General features: G+C 53.7%; 1 protein-coding gene across 6 annotated transcripts in view; it reads left to right on the forward strand.

Annotated features, from left to right (window-relative positions):
- The window catches only part of PTPRU (protein tyrosine phosphatase receptor type U), a 79,466-nt gene that overhangs the window by 3,899 nt on the left and 54,679 nt on the right, over window positions 1-20,888 (forward strand). For all 6 annotated transcript variants that reach the window (XM_043574307.1, XM_043574306.1, XM_043574304.1 and 3 more), the window contains exons 2-7: window positions 11,488-11,619; window positions 14,363-14,634; window positions 15,168-15,249; window positions 15,354-15,469; window positions 15,883-16,057; window positions 16,641-16,934. In XM_043574307.1, coding sequence (XP_043430242.1) covers window positions 11,488-11,619; window positions 14,363-14,634; window positions 15,168-15,249; window positions 15,354-15,469; window positions 15,883-16,057; window positions 16,641-16,934 — 1,071 coding nt within the window. The remainder of the gene's footprint in view (window positions 1-11,487; window positions 11,620-14,362; window positions 14,635-15,167; window positions 15,250-15,353; window positions 15,470-15,882; window positions 16,058-16,640; window positions 16,935-20,888) is intronic.

The following is a 20,888-nucleotide window of genomic DNA, read 5'->3' on the forward strand; positions in this document are numbered from 1 at the left end:
AGTCAGAGTGGGGTGAGGGGTGTGTGTGTGTGTGTGTGTGTGTGTGTGTGTGTGTGTGATTGTATAATTGTAGCCTGGGGCACAGAACATATGTGTGGCTTGTCAGGCTGTCTAGCCATCTGGTTATCCTGTGTGGCAGGATCTGACTTTGGAATAGGGAGGTGACCAGCTATTTGGATCCCTGGGGAGCCTGCTGCTAGGGGGTCTTGGTATCTAAGTGTCAGATTCCTGGAGTTTGGGTGCAGACCTCTTTGGGTGGGTGGTATCTCACTATCTAGGTGTGGGTATCCCAATACCAACGTGTGGGAGGCTCAGAGCGTGCCAACCTAAGGATGTCCCAGTGTCTCTGCATCCAAAGGTGGGTATATCCGGGTGTCTGGGAGTCCTCAGGTTAATGGGTGTTCAAGGAAGGGGGCACCTACCTCTGTGTTGGGGTTGGGGGGCTGTCTCAGTACGTGGGCATCTGAGTGTTGGGTTCCTGAGTATCTGGATGTCAACGTGTGGGGGTATCTGTGCCCAGGAACAGGGTACCCATGCAGTGGAGTATCTAGGTGTTTGTGAGTCTGGGTGTGGGGTGCCCTGTCGTAGGCGTGTCTGTACGTTTAGGTGTGTCTGTCTCCAGGAAAGGGGTGTGCATGTGTTGGGTAGGGAGTGTCCCGGTGACTGTGTGCAGCTGTGATCAGGGACTGAGGCTTGCCTCCCAATCTCCCTTCAGACCCCAAGGCCAGGAGCCTCTGGAGAAGGCTCCAGTGGTTCTGCTTCTTCATCGTTAGTCAGTCTACAGCTGACTTTCCAGAGAACTTCCTACAATAGAACTTCTGACAGTGATGGAAATGTTTTCTACCCGCACTTTCCAATACGGCGGCCGCTTCTTGGCACGTGGTTATTAAAGTGGCTAAAATTCACGAAAATAGAAAGCCCATCCCTCGGCCACACTTGGCAGATCTCACATTCTCAAGAATCTTGCGTTCTGCGTGGCCACCGGCTCGGTGGGTGCAGATAGTGAACATTTCTATCAGAGCAGAAAGTTCTATGGACAGTGCTGTCCTGGAGGTGTGAGGCCTGGCCACCTCAGGGAGTGGAATTGGTCTGGCCGAACCACCACTCAGCAGCCATTGCAGAAGGTTTTGTTGAATCCGTGTTTGCTTCCTCCCAGCCCATCATTTCGTGCTGGACTGCTGAAGTAGCCCCCTTCTTGGTCTCCATTCTGCCATCAACTCCCCAGTGCTGCCGGCGCCTGTGACCTGAATGATCTCTAGCAGGCAGACATAGGATGCTGCCACTCCCTTGCCCCAAGCTGAAGGGTCTCCAGCCTTTGTCCAGGGGACAAAACCCAAATCTATATGATGCAGACCCTACTTTCTGGAATAGTTTCGTGTTTATGCCTCTCCTCCGCTGACCACATTTCTCCTTGTCCCCTTATGATCCAGGATCACCAGGCCAGTGCTGATCCCAGAACCTGCCGGGCCCTGTCACAGCCCTCTGCCTTTGCACAAGCTGTGCCTCCTGCAGGAAATGCCCCCCTGTGCCCTTCTCACCTCGTGGGGGCCTGCTGACTTGCTCAGCCTCAGAGCCCAGCTCTGTCACTCCCCCAGTGAAGCCTTCCCGGACCCTATCCCTCTGCACAGTTTTTCAGATTTCTCCCTTAATGCACGCATGACCACATGCTGAGTTGTTCTCCATCTTCTTTGCCTACCAGGCCAGAAGCCCCCTGAGGGCTGGGCTGGGTCTTTGTCATTTTTTGTCCCCAGGACTTTGTATGTGGCTGGTGCCCACTCAGTGTTTGCACTGTGAAACCTTGGGTGTGCAGGGAAGGCTTGGAGCGGGTGGAGTGTGGAGCTGGGGCTCCTGAGGGCAGCCATGGATGGGGGCCAGTGTGCCCTCTTGGCTTGCCCCAGGCCACTGCCTGCAGAATGCCTGGGGGAGGACTCATGAGGTGGACAGCCCAGAAGAGGCTGTTGCTGGCTGACTCCGGAAGTCTTGGGCACATTCCCAGGGTGCGGATCCCACAACCTAGTGGTGAATCAGAAGGGATGTGGAGAATGGGACTCAGAGGGTTCCTGAGACTATGGAGTGGAGTATAGAAGCTGGGTGGAAGGACTGGGTTGGGGAAATTGGGGGAAGGGTGTGGTTGGGGATATTTGACGGCCAAGATCACAGTTGAGGGCAGAGTGACAGCTGGGACAATGGGGAGGGAAGATGGCTATCCGCGAAGATGTATCTGGGGGCTGGGGACAGCTGGGGCTGAGGGAACAGGTGGTAGGGGGACAGCTGAGAGTTGGGGGACAGATGGAAGACAGAGAGAACAGGAGGGCATGGGACAGTTGGGGGATAAGAGGTGACCACTGCGAGGTGTCAGAAACCTGTGTAGGGGCACCTGGGTGGCTCAGTCGGTTAAGCATCTGACCCTTGATTTCGGCTCAGGTCATGATCTCATGGTTTGTGAGTTCAAGCCCTGTGTCAGGCTCTGTGCTGACAGTGAGGAGCCTGCTTGGGATTCTCTGTCTCCCTCTCTCTGTCTCTGATCCTCTTCCCTGCTCTCTCTCTCTCTCTCTCTCTCTCTCTCAAAAATAAAAAAATAAAACTTAGAAAAAAAAAAGAAACCTGTGTGGACAAGGATAGGTGGGTCTTAGCTGAGTGGAGGTACGTGGCTCAGAATGCATGTACATGTGTTTACGTGTATGTACGTGTCATGCACGTGCATAAGTATGTGTTTTACCTAGAGTGTGGTTAAGAGCATGGGTTCTGGGTTCTGATCCCAGCTCCCGCCGTCACTAACTGTGTAATACTTGGGCAAGTTGCTTGACCTTTCTGGGCGTTTAGTGAGATCGGGATAATTATAGAACATGCCGCATGGAGTTGCCATGAGGATCTATTTTATCGACGTAGGTATATAGTTAGAACAGGGCCTGTCACATAGTAAGCACGGTGGAAGTGATAACGATTATTAAGCACGTGTGTGTGTGTGTGTGTGTGTGTGTGCAGGCATCCTGCGTGCTCAGAAAAGTTTGTTCCTGGCTTCTGATGAAGTCCAGAGGTATTGGCGGTAGGGGAGGGCGGGAGCGACCAGCCAGGGGGGTTAGATCTGGCTCCTCTCTGACATCATCCCCGATGTTCATCCCACTTTCGGATCATCCTGCACCAGAGCCCGGTCCAATAGGTCTCCCTCTCTGTCTCTGCCCTGCCCTGCCCCACACTGTCCTGCCCTGGGCTGGGGGCCAGGCGATATGCTTTAATTGCCCAAAGGCTTTTCAGCAGAATCTGAATTCATTGTTTGCCTGCCAGCAGGCTGGGGCCTGCTCAGATACGAATACCTGGACAATGTGCTCAGTTCTGGCTGCCTGTCCCCTGGAGAGCGATGGCTTCATCCTGTGCCCTTGGAGAGTCACTGGGGTGGAAGATGTGGGCATGGGGGGGCAGGGTGGAGGGAAGCCCACAGGGCAGACGGGGCCTCAGTCCCCAAACCATGGTTCAGACAGCCCAGGCTGGCGGAGCTAGAGGTCCAGGAGTCGGCACGTTCATGTTCTCTAGGGCATCACAGCACATGCGACCTCTCTATAACACTTTGGTCGTGTGTCGCATCTTCAACTTACACTAACAACTGCACTACATCGCGGCTCTGGATACGTGCCTTCCGGCCATGTGTGCCTACCGTGCCGTTGCTGCCCGAACGCCGCCCCTCACGGCATGCCAGCCTTTCTTGGTGTTACCGCTGAGGAGTCTGCTGGCGGCCTTTCCCCCAGGTTTCTGTGGGCAGGCCCGGTTGAGCAACATCCTTGCCTCGGGCGTCCCCCCTGTGTGCGGGCCTCTGCCCCACCCCGCACACTGCTCGGGGAGTCTGGACTCACACTGCAGCTTGGAGCCGCTTTGTTGGGCTTTGGGACCGCCTTGGGTTTTTGCGGGTTAGCACCTTTGCCCAGGACCCCGCATACTGCACAGGGTTACTGCCCTGAGCCTCTGCCTTGCACTGCAGGTGCTCGCCGTTAGGTCGTGTGAACTCTGCCGGATTTCAGGACCCCAGGATCCTTGCGTTGAGTTCACCGTTCCACACAGCATCTTCACGGCACTCCGTTTTTGTGCCTCTTTCCACCCCTGCCCTTGAGTCTATCCCTATCCTGCTCCTCAGGACTACGTCCAGCTTGTATTCCGGATTGGGCTTGCGTGCCTGGCATTTCCTTCTGCGCCCCACCACACCCTCTGCATCCCCGTGTCTCTGTACTGTTGTGCATGCTGACACTGGACACATGCTTTCAGCGAGAAGTCATGGAGCACCAGCTATGTACCTGGCCCCGTGCTAGTGTCTGGAGAGGGAGAAGAACCAGTAAAGCTTTTTTTTTTTGTAAGTTTTTTTTTAATGTTTATTTATTTTATTTTATTTAAAAAAATTGTTTAGGGGCACCTGGGTGGCTCAGTCGGTTAAGTGTCCGACTTCAGCTTGGGTCATGATCTCGCGGTCCGTGAGTTTGAGCCCCACGTTGGGCTCTGTGCTGACAGCTCAGAGCCTGGAACCTGCTTCGGATTCTGTGCCTCCCTCTCTCTCTGTCCCTTCCCCGTTCATGCTCTGTCTCTCTCTGTCTCAAAAATAAATAAAACGTTAAAAAAAATAAATTGTTTAATGCTTATTTATTATTATTGAGAGACAGAGCATGAGCAGGGGAGGGGCAGAGAGAGGAGGAGACACAGAATCCAAAGCAGGCTCCAGGCTCCGAGCTGTCAGCACAGAGCCCGACACGGGGCTCGAACTCACGAACGTCAGACCTGAGCTGACGTTGGACGCTTAACCGACTGAGCCATCCAGGTGCTCCAGTGTTTATTTTTGAGAGAGAGAGACAGAGACAGGGTGCAAGCAGGGGAGGGGCAGAGAGAGAGGGAGACACAGAATCCAAAGCAGGCTCCAGGCTCCAAGCTGTGAGCCCGGAGCCCGATGCGGCGCTTGAGCTCCTGAACCGTGAGATCATGCCCTGAGCCGAAGTCGGACGCTTAACTGACCGAGCCACCCAGGCGCCCCCTGAACCAGTAAGGCTTGAACTCGGCACCTTGGCATTCCTCCGTGCCCCTGTCGTGTAGCACCGAGCGCCAGCCCAGGGTACCCCTAGAGGTGCTGCGCTGGTGTGCCGGGCCTCCGTGCAGTCCTGGGTCATGCCCGAGATGGGTTGTGGCACCTCTACGCTGCATCGTGGCCCTGGCCAGCTCTGCCACTCTGTGCCGGTTGTCAGTACTGGGGTCTATGCACACCGTGGGCTCGGCTCCCCCGTGTTGTGTAACTGTATTCTGCCTCTGTACAGTGTGGAGCTGCTGCATTGAGCTCTCAACACATCACACTGTGGCACTCCGTAGCCCTCTGTCTCCACGGACCTTTATAAAGTACAGATTTTTACACGGCACGGGTTTGTGCATGGCCCTCTGCCTCCCTGCTCTGCTGCACTGTGTTTTATGTGACACAGAGTGTCCACACGGCAGGGGGTCTGTGTACTCTTTGCCCACCATCCCCCTGCATAGCACAGCCCCTCATTCAGCCCTTGGCCTCTGTCTGGAGTTGGGCCAAGCCCTGTGCCTTCCCCTTAGAGCACCAACATGACAGCCTTACCATTCTCCTCAGGATTTGTGGTGCATATTGGTCCAGGAGATGGGGAGTGCTTCTGGCCTAAGTTTCCCTGGTCTAGTTGGCTTCCTTCTATCCTCAGTGGAAGTGGAAGGATGTTGGCCTTGTTGGGGTCTGTGTTGGCTCCTGTGGGGGGTGGGGTACCAGCTCAGTCTTTTCTCTCTTTGGTCCTGTCCAGGGTGATCTTCCTAGTTCCAGCCATGCTGAATCCTGGGTGATTAGAAGGTAGTCACCCCTGCCCTTAATTAATTACTCATCAGTTATTCAGGGCTCTGGAGAACAGCTCCAGGGAACCCCGGGCTGAAGTCTGGGTGTGTTGATCTGGGCAGGTAAAGCAGTGAAATGGGCTGGATTGGGTCTCTGAGATGAAGTCATGGTCCTTGAGCCTGGGTGGGGTTGGTTGGGGTGAGACTAGTTGGGATCATGGGGTCAATAAGTCCAGCCACTGTTGGCCATCTGCTATACACAGGACTTTGGGGGGTGGGGTTCGAAGGTGTAAGAGACAGCCTCCGACCCTAGGGAAGGAGGAGGGGGGGTGGTTAGATGGGCCTGACATGGAGCTGTAGTTGGGGTGGAGAACATAGGACAGGGCCAGGTTGGGCAAGAATGTCCAGGGGTGAGGCCAGTGTCGGTCGCAGGGTTGGGTTAGGCTACCTAAAATAGAGATGTGGCTTCGGATGGTGAAATAGAACAGTGCTGTTATTGGGGTTGTATCTGGTTTCCCCAGGCCAAGGTTGGGGCTATGCCTGTGGTTGGGTATGATCCCAGCCCCTAAACTTCTAGTCTGCTGGGGGAGGTTCTGTTTCTCCTGGGGCCACCCTTGGGAACTGGATGTTCTATTGACAAATCAGAGAACAAAAATCTCATGGCAAACAAACTCTATTTACCTAGGGTCCTTCAGAAAATACCGTGGCTGGCAGCCACAGTTGGCACAGAGCACCATTCCCTGTCTGGTGGGGAGAAAAGTCTGGTGCTCACACATGCACACACACATGCACACATGTGCACAACTCCCCTCTACCCCACCACATATATTCACCTCCTCTGTAGGTCCATGCTTATCCCCGAGTGTGGTCGTATATCTCCGCATGCGAATGTACACCCACACACCCACACCTTCACAGCATGCCGCCTGGGGGACCCACACTTGGGAGACTCATGCTTACCCTCACTCACATACCTCTGCCCCACAGTCTCTCTCTGCCCTCAAATTATTCTTGCTCACAGGCATACTCACACAAATGAGACCAGCATTCTAGAGGTCGATGTGGCCTTAGAGGTCACCTGGGTCCCCATTCTCATTTTGTAAGTGAGGAAGCCGAGGTTCAGAGGGGGCAAGTCACCTGCCACAGGTCACACAGGGAATTAGACGCTCAGCAGCTATTAGATCCAGGTCTCCTGCCTCCCAGCTGCGTGCTCACAAGTCAGTACCAGGCTGTCACTCTCACAGCCACACACACACACACACACACACGCGCGCGCACACACACGCACACACACACACACGCGCGCGCGCGCGCGCGCACACACACACACACGTCTGCATATGGAGACACATGCAAACGGAGACGAGGAGGCCCTCATGCCGGGGAGACCCCCTTCCCACACCCTGACTTCCTGCAGAGGTTGTGTTGCCCCTTCCATCGCCCCATCCATAGCCCAGCCGGATGTGGATAAGCCATCCTCCTGCCTTCCCAAATTGTGGCTGACGGTTGCTGAGGCAACCGCCTGCCAGATTGGGGAGATTAGCTGAGGAATGTAGCTGGGCCAGTTTGAGCTGAGGCTGGGGGAACCGGTGGGGGTCCTGGGTTGATTTAGCCCACCCTCTCTGGGAGGCCAGGGCAGAGATGGGTTCCCCCTTGTGGGGTCTGGTTTTCTCCCTACCCCAGCCTGGCTGAGACTGTGTCCCCGAGGCTTGCACTAGGGGTGGGGAGGGGGGAGTATGGGGCTGTGTGTGTGTGTGTGTGTGTGTGTGTGTGTGTTGTGTATCTCTCTGGGTGTGACTAGGGTATGTGCTGTTTGCATCTAGGATGGGGACCTCAGTTCCTGACATCTGACTGTGGCTTGTCCCTCCTGATTTTGTGGTGCCCTCTGGAGAACCCACCCACCCTCCTGGTTTAGAGGATTTGTCACTGTCTCATCCGAAGCCTGCTCAAACACCTATTCTGGCTTCCCAATTTCAACTTCTTGCCCAGACGCCTAAGGCCCTGCCTCCCTGATCTGGCCTCAGTCTTCCTTTTTCCAGCCTCCTTTCCCATCGCTTTGGCCAGTCTGTGCTCCCCTTTATGCTCTGGACTGTGTGTTTACTCCCTGCCCTCCTTCGCCTCAGAGGCCCTTCCACCCACCATCTCTACTGGCCAGAATGACACCCATCTTTCCACGCTCTGCTCAGATGCACCCACCTCCAGCAAGTCTTTCCCCTGGATCCCCTTCGTGGCCTTGACCCTCCTCTGCTTTGTCTTATTCCGTCAGCCCCACTCAGACTGGGAGGTCCCTGAAGCCAGGGCAGGATCTTAATTATCCTTATGCCTCTACTAGTGTCAGGCTGAGACCTGCTTTATACTGTCAGTGAACAAATTTCCTGTGAATGGAACCGAATTAACACATGTGGCCAGCGGAATACCAGGGCCTTATTTTGTCTGGACCTAGTCTCCTTGAATAAGTAAGTGGCTTAAATCCTAGCTTCTGGGACTTAGAATGTGGCCTTAGAATGGCCACCTCATCTCTCTGAGTCTCAGTTTCCATCTGTAAAGCAGGAATAATAATAGTACCTCCTTATGAATTCCTATGAAGTTTCATGGGTGTAGGTGGCCATGGCGGAACGTGGCAGTCCCCTCACGGTGGTGTTCGTGTGTGTGTGTGCACGTCTGTGGCCGCTGTCTGTGTTGATGGAGTCAAGAGGGATTCTCTGCTACCATTCTTGCTCTGAACCCAAAGTCTGATCTAGTTTTTCTCCCCCCACCCCACCCCAGGCCAGTAGCCTCCAGCCGAAGTTGGATCTTTCTCTAGCAGCAGCTGGGACTTAGCTCTGGGGCCCTTGAACCATCCAGACTGGAGGTGATAGGTTTTTCCTTAGGACCTGGGAGGCCTGATTGTTCCCACCCCAGGGGGAGCCGGGGAGAATGTGAGGATGTGGCTGTCATTGAGGAGCCTGGACCCAGAGATGTTATCCTGTAAATGCCATTGTTGGAATTGGCCTGGCCCCAGAGGCACCGCGTGGGGGGGGGGGGGTGGACCTGGACCAGGGACAGTGAGTCATTCTGCCTAAGGGGACACTGTGGAGGGGGCAGGTCAGCTAGGGTGACCTCCCTGCCTGAGGCCAATTGTAGGAGTCATTTGGCAGAGATCAGGGGACACTCTGGCCGGCGGCGTTAGCTGGTCTGGGGTCAGTCAGACAATCTGGTGGTCATTCTGGATAAAGTCAGATGGTCTGGATGGTGTTGGGGTCACTCTGGCTGAGGTCGTTCTGTCTGGGGTGGGGGTGGGGTCACTGACCTGGGTCAGTCTGGGAGTTACTCTGGCTAAGGTTACATGGTCTTGAGGGTCCATCTGACTAGGTTGGTCAGTCTGGGAGTCCGGACAGCTCATGTGGCCTGGCTTGGGATGGACCGGGGATGGGGGTGGGGGGGCGCCAAGGAGCCGGCACTCTCAGGCTTGCCTCAGGGCCATGGATGAGATATCCTTGGGCAGCTGCCTTATAAAGGAATAGGAAGGGCCTGAGCTCCATCCAGGCTCTAGATCCTGGGCTTCCCTTTCTGGCCATCCCTCTGCCTTAGGGAGGCCTTGGCTAAGAACCTCAGGAGCAGACTGTAGACTCAGCTCAGGCTGAATGAAGTCAGCTCTCCCCTCCTTCAGGAAGCCCTCTTTGACCAACCCTACTGTCCATGGCCTCCCTCTGTGCTGTGCCGTGGGTCATTTTCTCGAGGGAGAGTTGAGGCCTTCTCAGCACAGATTGGGTTAAAACTTACCTCCCACGGGCCACAGGGCATGATGCTGACCAGAGCTTTTCGCACAAAGAGGCAAAGAGCATTTGGAAGGGTCCTGCACTAGCTCTGGAGAGAGGCTTCTGTAATTTCATCCCCTCCACTCAGTGCCAGCCTCATGCCCACATCTCATTGTTTTGCACTCCGATGGGGTGCAAGAAGAGGAACGGGGGACCCCCAACAAGGTGCGAGCCCCCTTTGTGCCCAGCTCTGCCGGGCATGTTTCCAAATGCTACTGCACGTGATCTGTGTGCCAACCTAGAGAAGTCCCCTGCAGCAGGTGAAACAGCAGAGCCCCCGAGAGTGGAGTCACTCCTGTGGGGCAGATGCCCGCCGTGCCTGGCACATGGCCCTCACCCCCTAGTTTCACTTCCTTCCTCTTCTTGAGCCTGGGAAGAGCCCGGCTGTGCTCCTTCTCATAGTAAAGGAAACGTGGGCTCTGCTATCTGACTGCCGCGGGTTCAAGTCCCGCTTCTGTCTGTTGCTCGTGTAGGCTCAAGTGGCACCCGTGAAGGGCCACCATTTCCTGAGCGCTTGCACGCGCTAGGCGTCGTGGTCAGTGGACTCCCGCATTGCATCCTCAACAACCGCACACGCAGATGCGGAACCTGAGGCTCAGAAAGAAGTGACTTGCCCATGGTCGCACAGCTTGACAAATTACAGAGTCAAGATTCAATCCCACGTCTGTCTAATGCCAAAGCCCACCCACATAACCACCGTGTTGTACTGTGGATGGAGCCCTTCATCCCCCGGGGCCTCGGTCACCTCATCCGTCAGGTGGGGAGAAGTACCAGCGGCTGGTACGTAACCCACACAGGGTCTGGCCTCACCACTTGCCCACGCATTTTCCTGGCTCCCCAATGCCTTGGACGGCCTGTGATGGGGCCGCAAGCAACCAGCTCTGGGAGTGACTGCAGGAACCAGTTTGCTGTTAACTTCTCCAACTGGTGGTGTTCTCACATTTATTCGGTGCCCGGCTCAGGGCTCCGATGAGCTACTGAGATACGTGGACCTCATTACCAGGCAAAGGACTCACATCTGTTTCTACCCCGCCTTCTTCCCTCCTTCCTCTTCTCCTCGTGCAAACTGTAAATATTGGGTCCGAATCACGGGAACTTGCTTCTCTAGTCATGCGCGTGCCCCGTCCACACATGACTGTGACTTCGCGTGTCCCAGGCCTGCAGGCAGAGACCAGAGCGGGGCGACTGAGCAATGACCGAATCCCCTAAACTCACCTGTCAAGCAGGAACAATAGGGGTCCCGGTCTCAGGAGGCGAGGCCTAAAGGAGATGCCACCCTGAGAGCCGTTAGCGCTGCACCGGGCTTGCCTGAGATGATCAGTGGCCATTGTTATTTTTAAGGAGATACCGTCAGGGCTGGCTTAGTGCATTCATGAGCCCGCCAGTCCTGGGACCCACTGTCTGTCCTTTACGTGAAGATGGGGGGGCGGGCAGGGAGTGGGACACTGAGTAGGAGTTAGGAGAGGAGATCTCCGTTCAGACCCCAGCTCTGTTACTACCTGGCTGTGTGGCCTTAAGGAAGGCCTTAGTTTCCTCATCTGTAAAATAGGGATAATTCTAGACCTGACCTCATGAGCTGTGAGGCTCTAATGTTGTAGTGATAATGTTAACTAGTTTTCCCTGAGGAGGATCTTTGGTGGGTGGTTGTGCAGTGTGTGGTCCTGGGAGTGGGCAGTGTGGGGACGTCCCAGTATTGGGTGGTGACAGTGAAAAGAGGGAAAAGGTTGGAGGAGGGAGCAGTGAGGGGAGGCCTAGGAGAGGGAGGGGAGGAGGGTGGGCCTGGGTGGGCAGGGCAGTGAGGGGCACCTGGAGGGGAGCCCCAGGAGCCTTCCTGGCCAGCAGTGGTGCCCTAGCCAGGGCTAACCAGGCCCTGCCCTCACAGCCGGCTGCACCTTCGAAGAGGCGAGCGACCCAGCAGTGCCCTGCGAGTACAGCCAGGCCCAGTACGACGACTTCCAGTGGGACCAAGTGCAGATCCACCCTGGTACCCGGGCTCCTGCAGACCTGCCACACGGTGAGCCTACTCTCAACTCCCATTCCCCCTGGTCTCCTTCTAGTTCTAGCCACCCGCTGTGCGACCGTGGGCACATTCCCTAACCTCTCTGGTCCTCGTTTGCTTTTGCATCTGTAAGGACATACGCAGGACCGTGCATGTGGCGCTCTGTGCATGCTGTCCAATTGTGTGTATCGGGTAGTTTTACCTGTAAGATGGGTGCAGGTTCAAGGAATCAAAGACCCTTATAGATGCTAAGTTAAAACCCACTTCCCATTACTCCCCCTGCAGCTTGGCTCCCATCAGGTTGTCCTAAGTCTTCCACCGCCAGGGAGGCCCTCTCCTCCCTGGGAGCCTCTGAATCCTGGTCTCCCAAGACTTGAAGATGTTGATGCTGATGGAGCAGTAACACTGGGGGCTGGAGGTTACAAGACCTTCCTTCCTCTGCCCCCTTCTTCCTGGAAGTCCCAGATCCTTCCCAGCTTCTACCTGGCTCTGCCCCATTTCAGGATGAGGCATTTATGGCATCGTGGGCACTGGACTGGGGGTCAGGAGACTAATTACATGGATTGTAGTGCTGGCCTCCTACTCTGATGAGGGCCCCTGCTATCCTGGTTCCAGAATCATGAAGACTGGGCTTCAAATCCTGGCCTCATCACTTTACCAGCTGTGTGACTTTGGGCGAGTCGCTTAACGTCTCTGAGCTTCCGTCTTCTTAACTGTGAAGTGGAGAGCACAATAATCCATTTCACAGGGTTATTAGATAATGCCTACAAGGTATATAGCATGGGAGTGGCATGTAGGGGTTCAGTGAATGGTTAGTTGCTATTGTTGGAGGTATTTGAGGGGGCCCTCTGCATGGGGTACAGAATTAACTGGGAATTCAGAACAGGATAAGAGAGGTGGAGGCCAGCCTATGAACTTTATTAGTGATAAAGGCTGGGTTAGAAGACATAGCATAGGGTGAGAACGAGATGGGCTTGCTGAGGGAACTCCAGAAGTAGACAGCCTAAGGACTCCCCTTTGCCCTGTCATAGTAGCGGACCAGGCCCTTTGCTACTCCACTCACAACATGGCTGCAATTGCACTGGCCCTCGAGAGTTCGGGTAGGTGCAGCAAAGGGTCTCAGTGGTGAGGCCAGGACTTGAAGCCGCCAGAGAGGCCTTCCGCAACCTGGCATGGGCGGCCGTTCAGCCCCGTCTCCTCCTGCTCACCTTGCCCCCTGGAGGCCTCCCTGCCTCTCCTTTCTGTGCCTTTGCTCACACAGCACCCTCCCTGGGGCATTCCTCTCTCCTTTGCAGGAATGGCTCTCAGCTCTTGGTTTGACCTCTGTGCTAGTGGGTATCAGAGTCTGACCTGTGTGACTGTGATCTGTCAAGGTGCCCACCACGGCAGGGACCCAGTGCGGGCTCTGCCTCTCTCTCTCACACCCGTAGGGACATGCCCAGTGAGAAAGGGGAGAGAGACATTTAGCATTTCGTGTGGGCCTTGTGCTGGATCCTGAGGCCGCAGTGGTCAGCGAGAGGGCCACCGTGTCTGCCCTCTCAGGGCACACATTCTAGGGAAGGGAGTTGGGGGTGGAGGGAGAAGGAAGGAGGGAGATTCAGAGACAGGGGAAGGAAGAGCCACAGGAATGAAGGGAGGAAATGAAGAAGGAGAGGGGTGCAGAGTGGGGAAAAACTAGGGAAGAAGAGAGGAGAGAGAGGGGCAGAGGAGTGGGCCAAGAGGCACTGTTGGGGGCCAGGATGTGCCCCTTTCTGGGTGCGGACGGGGACTTGGGAGTTCTGTTTACTATCCCACCGGGACTGATCCAGGAGCCGCCTTCACAGGCCCCTGGCTTGCAGAGATGAATGAGATCCCCTCCAGTGGAGTCCCTGGGGAGCCCTCCCAGAGCAGGGAGCCTCGTGGTTTGGGATCTGAATGAGCTTGTTTTGGCTGGCAGCCAAGCCCGGGAGGAGGCGGTGCTGGGTGGCTGTGGGCACCCCCTTGGCAGCTGCTGGGGCCTTCTCCCCACAAAAGGAAAGCCATAATCCCCTAGCTGGATCCCGAAGGAGTCCAGTCCCTCCCACCCTGCCAGGCCCCCTCCACCCCCTGCCAGTACACAGCCCAGATCTGGGGAAGGAGATTGCTGCCTGTCTCCAGGTTGGAAGAGATTTGTATCCCAGGCGTTTAGACCCAGGGTGGGGGCTGGAAGGGAAGTTAGAGTCCTTTTATTCAATATCTGTTCTACACACTCATTCAGCTTGGGTTCAGCCCTATGCTGGAGACACAGTGGAGCCTCCGAGGCATCACAGGCTGGTGGGGAGACAGACACTTTATTAATGATCCAAGGGCCAGGAGAGAAGCCTATAGAGGGACAGGGAGGGAAGACTTCAGAAAAGGTAGCCTTTGAAGGCCTGTCATGTGCCAGACTCTTGACTCCTAGATGAATGACCTAGTTAGTTAGTCCCTGCCTCCAAGGGCAGCTCAGCACATGGGGAAAGTCGTAGATCAGCACGAGCTTGGACTGTGATCGTAGGTGGTGAGGGACCATAAAGTGTTTGGAGAGAGTCAGTTTTGTGTGTTTTTTGCTCTCTCCTCTGGGAAACAGATGCAGGGAGGTGAAGGGACTCAGCGTAGCGGGTCAGAGCTGGGACCAGAACTCAAAACCCTTGATTCCTAGTGGGTCCAAATGCCTGAACTCCTTTGTTTCTGTCCCCCTCCTTTGCCCACCTGACCTTGGTCCTCCCCAAGCCTCTTCAGCTCCTGCCTCTTCCCTTTCTAGGCTCCTACTTGATGGTCAATGCTTCCCAGCATGCCCCAGGCCAACGGGCCCATGTCATCTTCCAGAGCCTGAGTGAGAATGATACCCACTGTGTGCAGTTCAGCTACTTTCTGTACAGCCGGGATGGGCACAGCCCGGGCACCTTGGGCATCTACGTGCGTGTCAATGGGGGTCCCCTGGGCAGTGCCGTCTGGAATATGACTGGATCACATGGTCGTCAGTGGCACCAGGCTGAGCTGGCTGTCAGCACCTTCTGGCCCAATGAATATCAGGTAGGCTGGGTTTGGTCTGTGGTCAGCCTGTGCTTAGGGGAGCGGGTAGAGAGGTGTCAGCCTGAGGTCAGAGTAAGCAAGTGACCGAGGTTGGAATTAGTCTGTGTTCAGCATCAGGAGTCAATATGTGGTCAAGGTCAGCGGTCAGTCTGTGGTCAGCATCAGGCTATTCAGGGCTGCTATGGTTTGGGTTCAGCATCAGAGATCATTGTCAACAGAAATGGTCTGTGGCTGGGGTCAAGGGTGAGTTGGAACAGTGCTGACCTGGAAACCCTGTCTGCTGGGAAAAGTTTTCCTGCTTGAAGGTAACTGTCCAGAACTGGGAGAGAACCTCTGGCCTTGACCTTGTTAGCTCTGGCTGCTGACACACCTTCCCACAACTAGCTGGCTTGGTAGGGAAGGCCGTTGTGAGTTGGGCTGACCTCTGCTGGTTGAGGAGCATGGGACCGGAGCAGAGCTAAAAGGGGTCTCTTGTGGGCACCTCCCCAGGTAGGGCTGGAGGGATATGACAGGGAACCTCCCGCCTCCCCCAGGTGCTGTTTGAGGCCCTCATCTCCCCAGACCGCAGGGGCTACATGGGCCTAGATGACATCCTGCTTCTCAGCTACCCCTGCGGTGAGTCCCAGCCCACTGGGGTGCAGGGTGAGGGGTGCGGGTGGCCACGGCTCCTGACTGTAGCGGGCATCGGCCCAGCTCACACTGTGGCTCTATTCCCGCAGCGAAGGCCCCGCACTTCTCCCGACTGGGCGATGTGGAGGTCAACGCTGGCCAGAACGCCTCCTTCCAGTGCATGGCAGCGGGCAGAGCAGCAGAGGCAGAGCGCTTTCTCCTGCAGGTGAGGGGGTGCAGGGACCTTAGCCAGGGTGGGGGGAAACTTCTTCTGGGGCCTGGGTCCCTTGCAGGGTGTGGAGTCGTTCCTTCCTTTTCCGGCACCCATACTCATGCATCCCTGCTCTCACCTAGGCTCTGCTCTGCCCTCTTGGGTCCTCTTATACCCCCAGGATAGAGGGTGACTCCAGGATCCCCCAACCACTCTCCATCGGAGGTAGAGACCACGTTCCTTTAATCAGCTTCTCATCCCGCGCCTTCCTGTGATGGAGCTGATTCCAGGAACCCCATAAGTCCCCTGTGTACTAGGGACGGCTAAATGGGGCCAGGACATGTACTACTCCCCTCGCCCGGGTCAGAGCGAGATTGGGACCCTCCCTCCCCAGCGCTCCTGACATTGTCGACCTTACCCCTGTGCAGCGGCAGAGCGGGGCGTTGGTGCCCGCGGCCAGCGTGCGGCACATCAGCCACCGGCGCTTCCTGGCGACCTTCCTGCTGGCCTCCGTGAGCCGCTCGGAGCAGGACCTGTATCGTTGCGTGTCCCAGGCCCCGCGCGGCGCGGGCGTCTCGAACTTCGCAGAGCTCATCGTCAAGGGTCAGCGCGTGCGGGCGCTCTCCCGGGGTGGGGTTGGGGGTGGGACCTGCACCATCTGCAGGGCGGGGCCAGGCGAGGGGGCGGGGTCTGGTCTAGGGGCGTGGCCTGTAGAAAGGTGGGGCCGTGGGGGGAAGACTGGGAGTCGGGTCTGTGGAGGGGGGCAGTTTCTCTCCAGGGAGGAGGTCCGCTCCAGGGGGCGGGGTGTGACTGAGAAGCAGGCAGGCGGGGAGAGCCAGGCCAGACGTGAGCCACGCAGGCGGGTCAGGCTGTGGGGATCCGGGGTTGATCCGACGGGGGTGCGGTCAGCTCCTGAACGCTAGTCTTTGGGGATTCAGAGGGGAGTGAGGGACAGGGTGTAGGCTTAAGGATGAGGGCGGGGACAGCCTTTGGAGCGGACACCCCTTGAGGCCTGGGGATTTAGTGGGCACGAGCGAGGAAGTCTAGTCGAGGGTCTGGGCGTTTGATCAGGGCCCCTGGGAAGAGAGGGAAGGTCACTGGGGACTTGGGTGTGCTGGGATCCCGAGTTGAGGGCAGGGTCTCACAGCGCATCGCTCGGCTCCACCTCTTCCTCACGTCCTCGCAGAGCCCCCCACCCCCATCGCGCCGCCGCAGCTGCTGCGCGCGGGTCCCACCTACCTCATCATCCAGCTCAACACCAACTCCATCATTGGCGACGGGCCGATCGTGCGCAAGGAGATTGAGTACCGCATGTCCCGCGGCCCATGGGCGGAGGTGCACGCCGTCAGCCTGCAGACCTACAAGCTGTGGCACCTTGACCCCGACACGGAGTACGAGATCAGTGTGCTGCTCACGCGCCCAGGTGATGGCGGCACCGGCCGCCCTGGGCCACCCCTCATCAGCCGCACCAAGTGCGCAGGTGGGTGCCTCCCGGCCCAACTCCTACCTCCGGACACCCGGGTATGGGCTCAGGGCTACCGTGGGAGGGACCAAGGGGATACATTCTGAGAGGTAATATGGTCAGCACCTGTGCTTCTAAAACTTTCTAAAAGGTTATTTCCCCCTAGTCCTTGTTTTGGTAAAGATAATGATAGCTAAGAGTTTGTGCCTGACGCTATACGTATGTCTATGAACACACACACACACACACACACACACACACACACACAGAGTCAGACGCACACACGCGCACAGTGATTTAAAACTCACAATACTGATCTAGGTACTCTTGTCATACCCATTCTACAGATGAGGTGTCTGAAGTACAGAGATGTTAAGTGACTGGCTAGTGAGTGGCAGAGCTGGCATTGGGATCCCTGACTGGCTGGCTCCAGAATTTGTGTTCTTAATTCCACATCATACCATCTAGATAAACAACTGAAAAAAAAAAAGCGTGTTATTAAATTTCAGCTAGAGTCTCTTGTGGGGGCATCTGAACCTGAGGTCTGCTCTTTCTCCTTAAAAAGGGTATAAGCAGCTGTTAGGAGCTGTGGCACTCATGCACCGGAGGACATTGTTTAATCTGAAGAGAAATTGAGAATAGAACAGGACAGATTGCAGTATATTTTAATTGGAAGTTTTATTGAGATAATTGTAGATTCATACGCAGCCGTAAGAAAAACTGCCAGCGTGCCTGGCTGGCTCAGTCGGTACATGATCTCCAGGTTGTGAGTTTGAGCCGCATATCGGGTATAGAGATTACTTAAAAAAAAAAAAAAAAAAGAAGAAAAGAAAAGCTACAGAGATTCCCGATGCACTTTACCCTGTTTCCTGAAAAGGTAACATTTTGCAGACCTGTAGGATAATATCACAGTCAGGGTATTGACATTTATGTAATCCACAGATCTTACTCAGACTTGCCCAGTTTCCCTTGTCCCTGTTTGTGTGTGTGCATGTAGTTAGTGCTATACAATTTATCACATGTACAGGCTTGTGTGCTTATCACCACAGTCAAGATGTTGGATGGTTCAGTCAGTTTGTATGGCCCTTTTTATCTATACTCACCTGCCTCCCTTCCTCCAACCCCAGCCCCCGGAAAACACTAATCTGTCCATCATTTCTAAAATTTTGCCATTTCAGGAGCACCTGGATGGCTCAGTGGGCTAAGCGTCCAACTCTTGATTTCAGCTCAGGTCATGATCTCATGACTTGTGGGATCGAGTACCTCGTCCAGCACTGTGCGGTGTGGGGCCTGCTTGGGATTCTCTCTCCCTCTCTTTCTGTCCCTCCCATGCTGGCATTCTCTGTCTCTCAAAATAAACTGAAAAAAAATTTGCCATTTCAAAAATGTTACATAAATCATGAAATCATATAGCATATAACCTTTTGAAATTGACTTTTAAAAATTTGGGAACAGGTTTATTGAGATTTAATTCACATCTCATAAATTCACTCATTAGAGTACACAGTCCAGTGGTTTATAGTATATTCAGAGGGGTGCATCCATCACCACAGTAAGTTTTCGAGCACTTTCATCACCCCAAAAGGAAACCTTGTACTCTTTTTTTCTGTTTATTTTGAAAGAGAGAGAGAGAGAGAGAGAGAGCGTGCGCACGAGAGAGAGAGAGAGAGAGGGAGAGAGAGAATCCCAAGCGGGCTCCACAGTCAGTACAGTGAGTTCATGACCTGAGCTGAAATCAAGAGTCGGACACTTAACAGACCGAGGCACTTGGGCACCCCAGAAACCTTGCGCTCTTTAGTAGTCTATCCCTCCCCACATTTCCTTCTATCATCTCCAGCCCTAGGCACCCATTAAAACTGCTTTCTGTCTCTGTAGATTTGCCTCTTGGTGGACATTTCATATAAATGGGATCATACAATATGTAGTCTTTGCGACTTAGCATAATGTTTTCAAGGTTTATCCAGGTGGTAGCACATATTTACTTTATCCTTTTTTATTGCCAAACATTATTGCATTGTATGCAGCTGTCATTTTTACATTCCCGTCAGCAGTGTGTGAAGTTTCCAGTTTCTCTACGTTCCCACCAACCCTGGTTATTATCTATCTGTCTTTTGATAATCACCCTCATAGTGGGTGTGAAATGGTATCTCAGTGGGGTTTTGATTGGAGTTTCACTGATGGTTAATGATATTGAGCAATTTTTCACGTGCTCTTTGGACATTTGTATGTCTTCTCTGTAGAAGTGTCCATTCAGATTTTTTACACATTTTTAAGTTGGGTTGTCTTTTTTAAAAAAAAAATGTTTTTAATATTTATTTTTGAGAGAGAGAAAGAGACAGAGTGCAAGCTGAGGAGAGGCAGAGAGAGAGAGAGAGGGAGCATAGAATCCGAAGCAGGCTCCAGGCTCTGAGCTGTCACCACAGAGCCTGATGCAGGGCTCAAACCCACAGACTGTGAGATCATGACTTGAGCTGTAATTGGGTGCTTAACTGACTGAGCCACCCAGGCACTCAAAGTTATTTGTCTTTGTATTACTGACTTGTAAGAATTCTTTATGTATTCTGGGTCCTGGACCCTTACAAATATTTTCTTTGATTCTATGGGTTGTTTTATAATTTTCTTAATGGTATCCTTCAGAGCACAACAGTTTTTCATTTTGGGGGAGTCCAGTTTATCTGTTTTTTCTTTTGTTGTTTGTGCATTTGATATCATATTAAGAGACCATTGCCTAATCCAAAGTCACAAAGATTTACCCCTATTTTTTCTAAGACTCTTATAGTTTGAATTCTTGCATTTAGGTCCATGATCCATTTTGAGTTTTGTTTTTGCACATGGTGTGAGGTAGGGGACCAGCTTCATTCTTCTGTTTGTGGATGTCTGGTTGTCCCAGCACCATTTGTTGGAAAGAGTATTCTTTTCACATTGAATTGTCTTGGCAGTAAGAGTGGCTTATTTGGGGCACCTGGGTGGCTCAGTTGGTTAAGCATCCGACTTCGGCTCAGGTCATGATCTCATGGTTTGTGAGTTCAAGCCCCACGTTGGGCTCTGTACTGACAGCTCGGAGCCTGGAGCCTACTTCGGATTCTGTGTCTCCTTCTCTCTCTGCCCCTCCCCAACTTGTGCTCTGTCTCTTTATGTCTCTCAAAAAATAAATAAATGTAAAAAAAAAATTAAAAAAAAGAGTGGCTATTTTGATCGGCATAATTCCCTGGAGACTCATCCAAGTTGTGTATATTGGTAGTTCATTCTTTTTTATTGCTGAGTAGTATTCCATGGTGTAGACACACGGCAGTTTGTTTAACAGGTGAATGGTTATTCACCTGTTCAGGGACATCTGGACTATTTCCTATTTTGGGCTGTTACAAGTAAAGCTGCTGTGAACATTTGTGTACAGAGTTTTGCACGAACACGAGTCTTCATTTTTTCTGGGATAAATGCCCACAGGTGCAACTGATGGGTCCCCATGATAATCGCATATTTTGTTTTGATCAGAAACTGCCAGAATGGCTGTATTGTTTTACATTCTCACCAGCAATGTATGCGTGATCCAGTTTCCTGCGCCCTTGCCAGCATTTGGTATTGTCATCATTTTTCTTAACCATTCTGAGGGATGTGTAGTGATCGCCCATCCTGGTCTTAAGTGGCGCTTCCTGAATGCCTAATGTTATTGAACATCTTTCCATGTGCTCTTTGACGTCTGCGTATCCTCTTTGGCAAATTGTTCATGTCTTTGCCCATTTTGTAATTGGGTTATTCATTCATTCCTTTTGGGTTTTGAGAGTTCTTTACACACTGTAGATACTAGTCCTTGTTGGGTATATAGTGTATAAATATTTTCTCCCTGCTTTTAGCTTGCCTTTTCATACTCTTCACCTGGGCTTTTACAGAGCAACCATTTTTTTTTTTGTAATGTTTATGTATCTATTAATTTTGAGAGAGAGAGAGAGAGAGCATGCGCTCACGAGTGGGGGA

Source organism: Prionailurus bengalensis, chromosome C1 (genome assembly GCF_016509475.1).
Source record: "Prionailurus bengalensis isolate Pbe53 chromosome C1, Fcat_Pben_1.1_paternal_pri, whole genome shotgun sequence".
Lineage (NCBI taxonomy): Eukaryota > Metazoa > Chordata > Mammalia > Carnivora > Felidae > Prionailurus > Prionailurus bengalensis.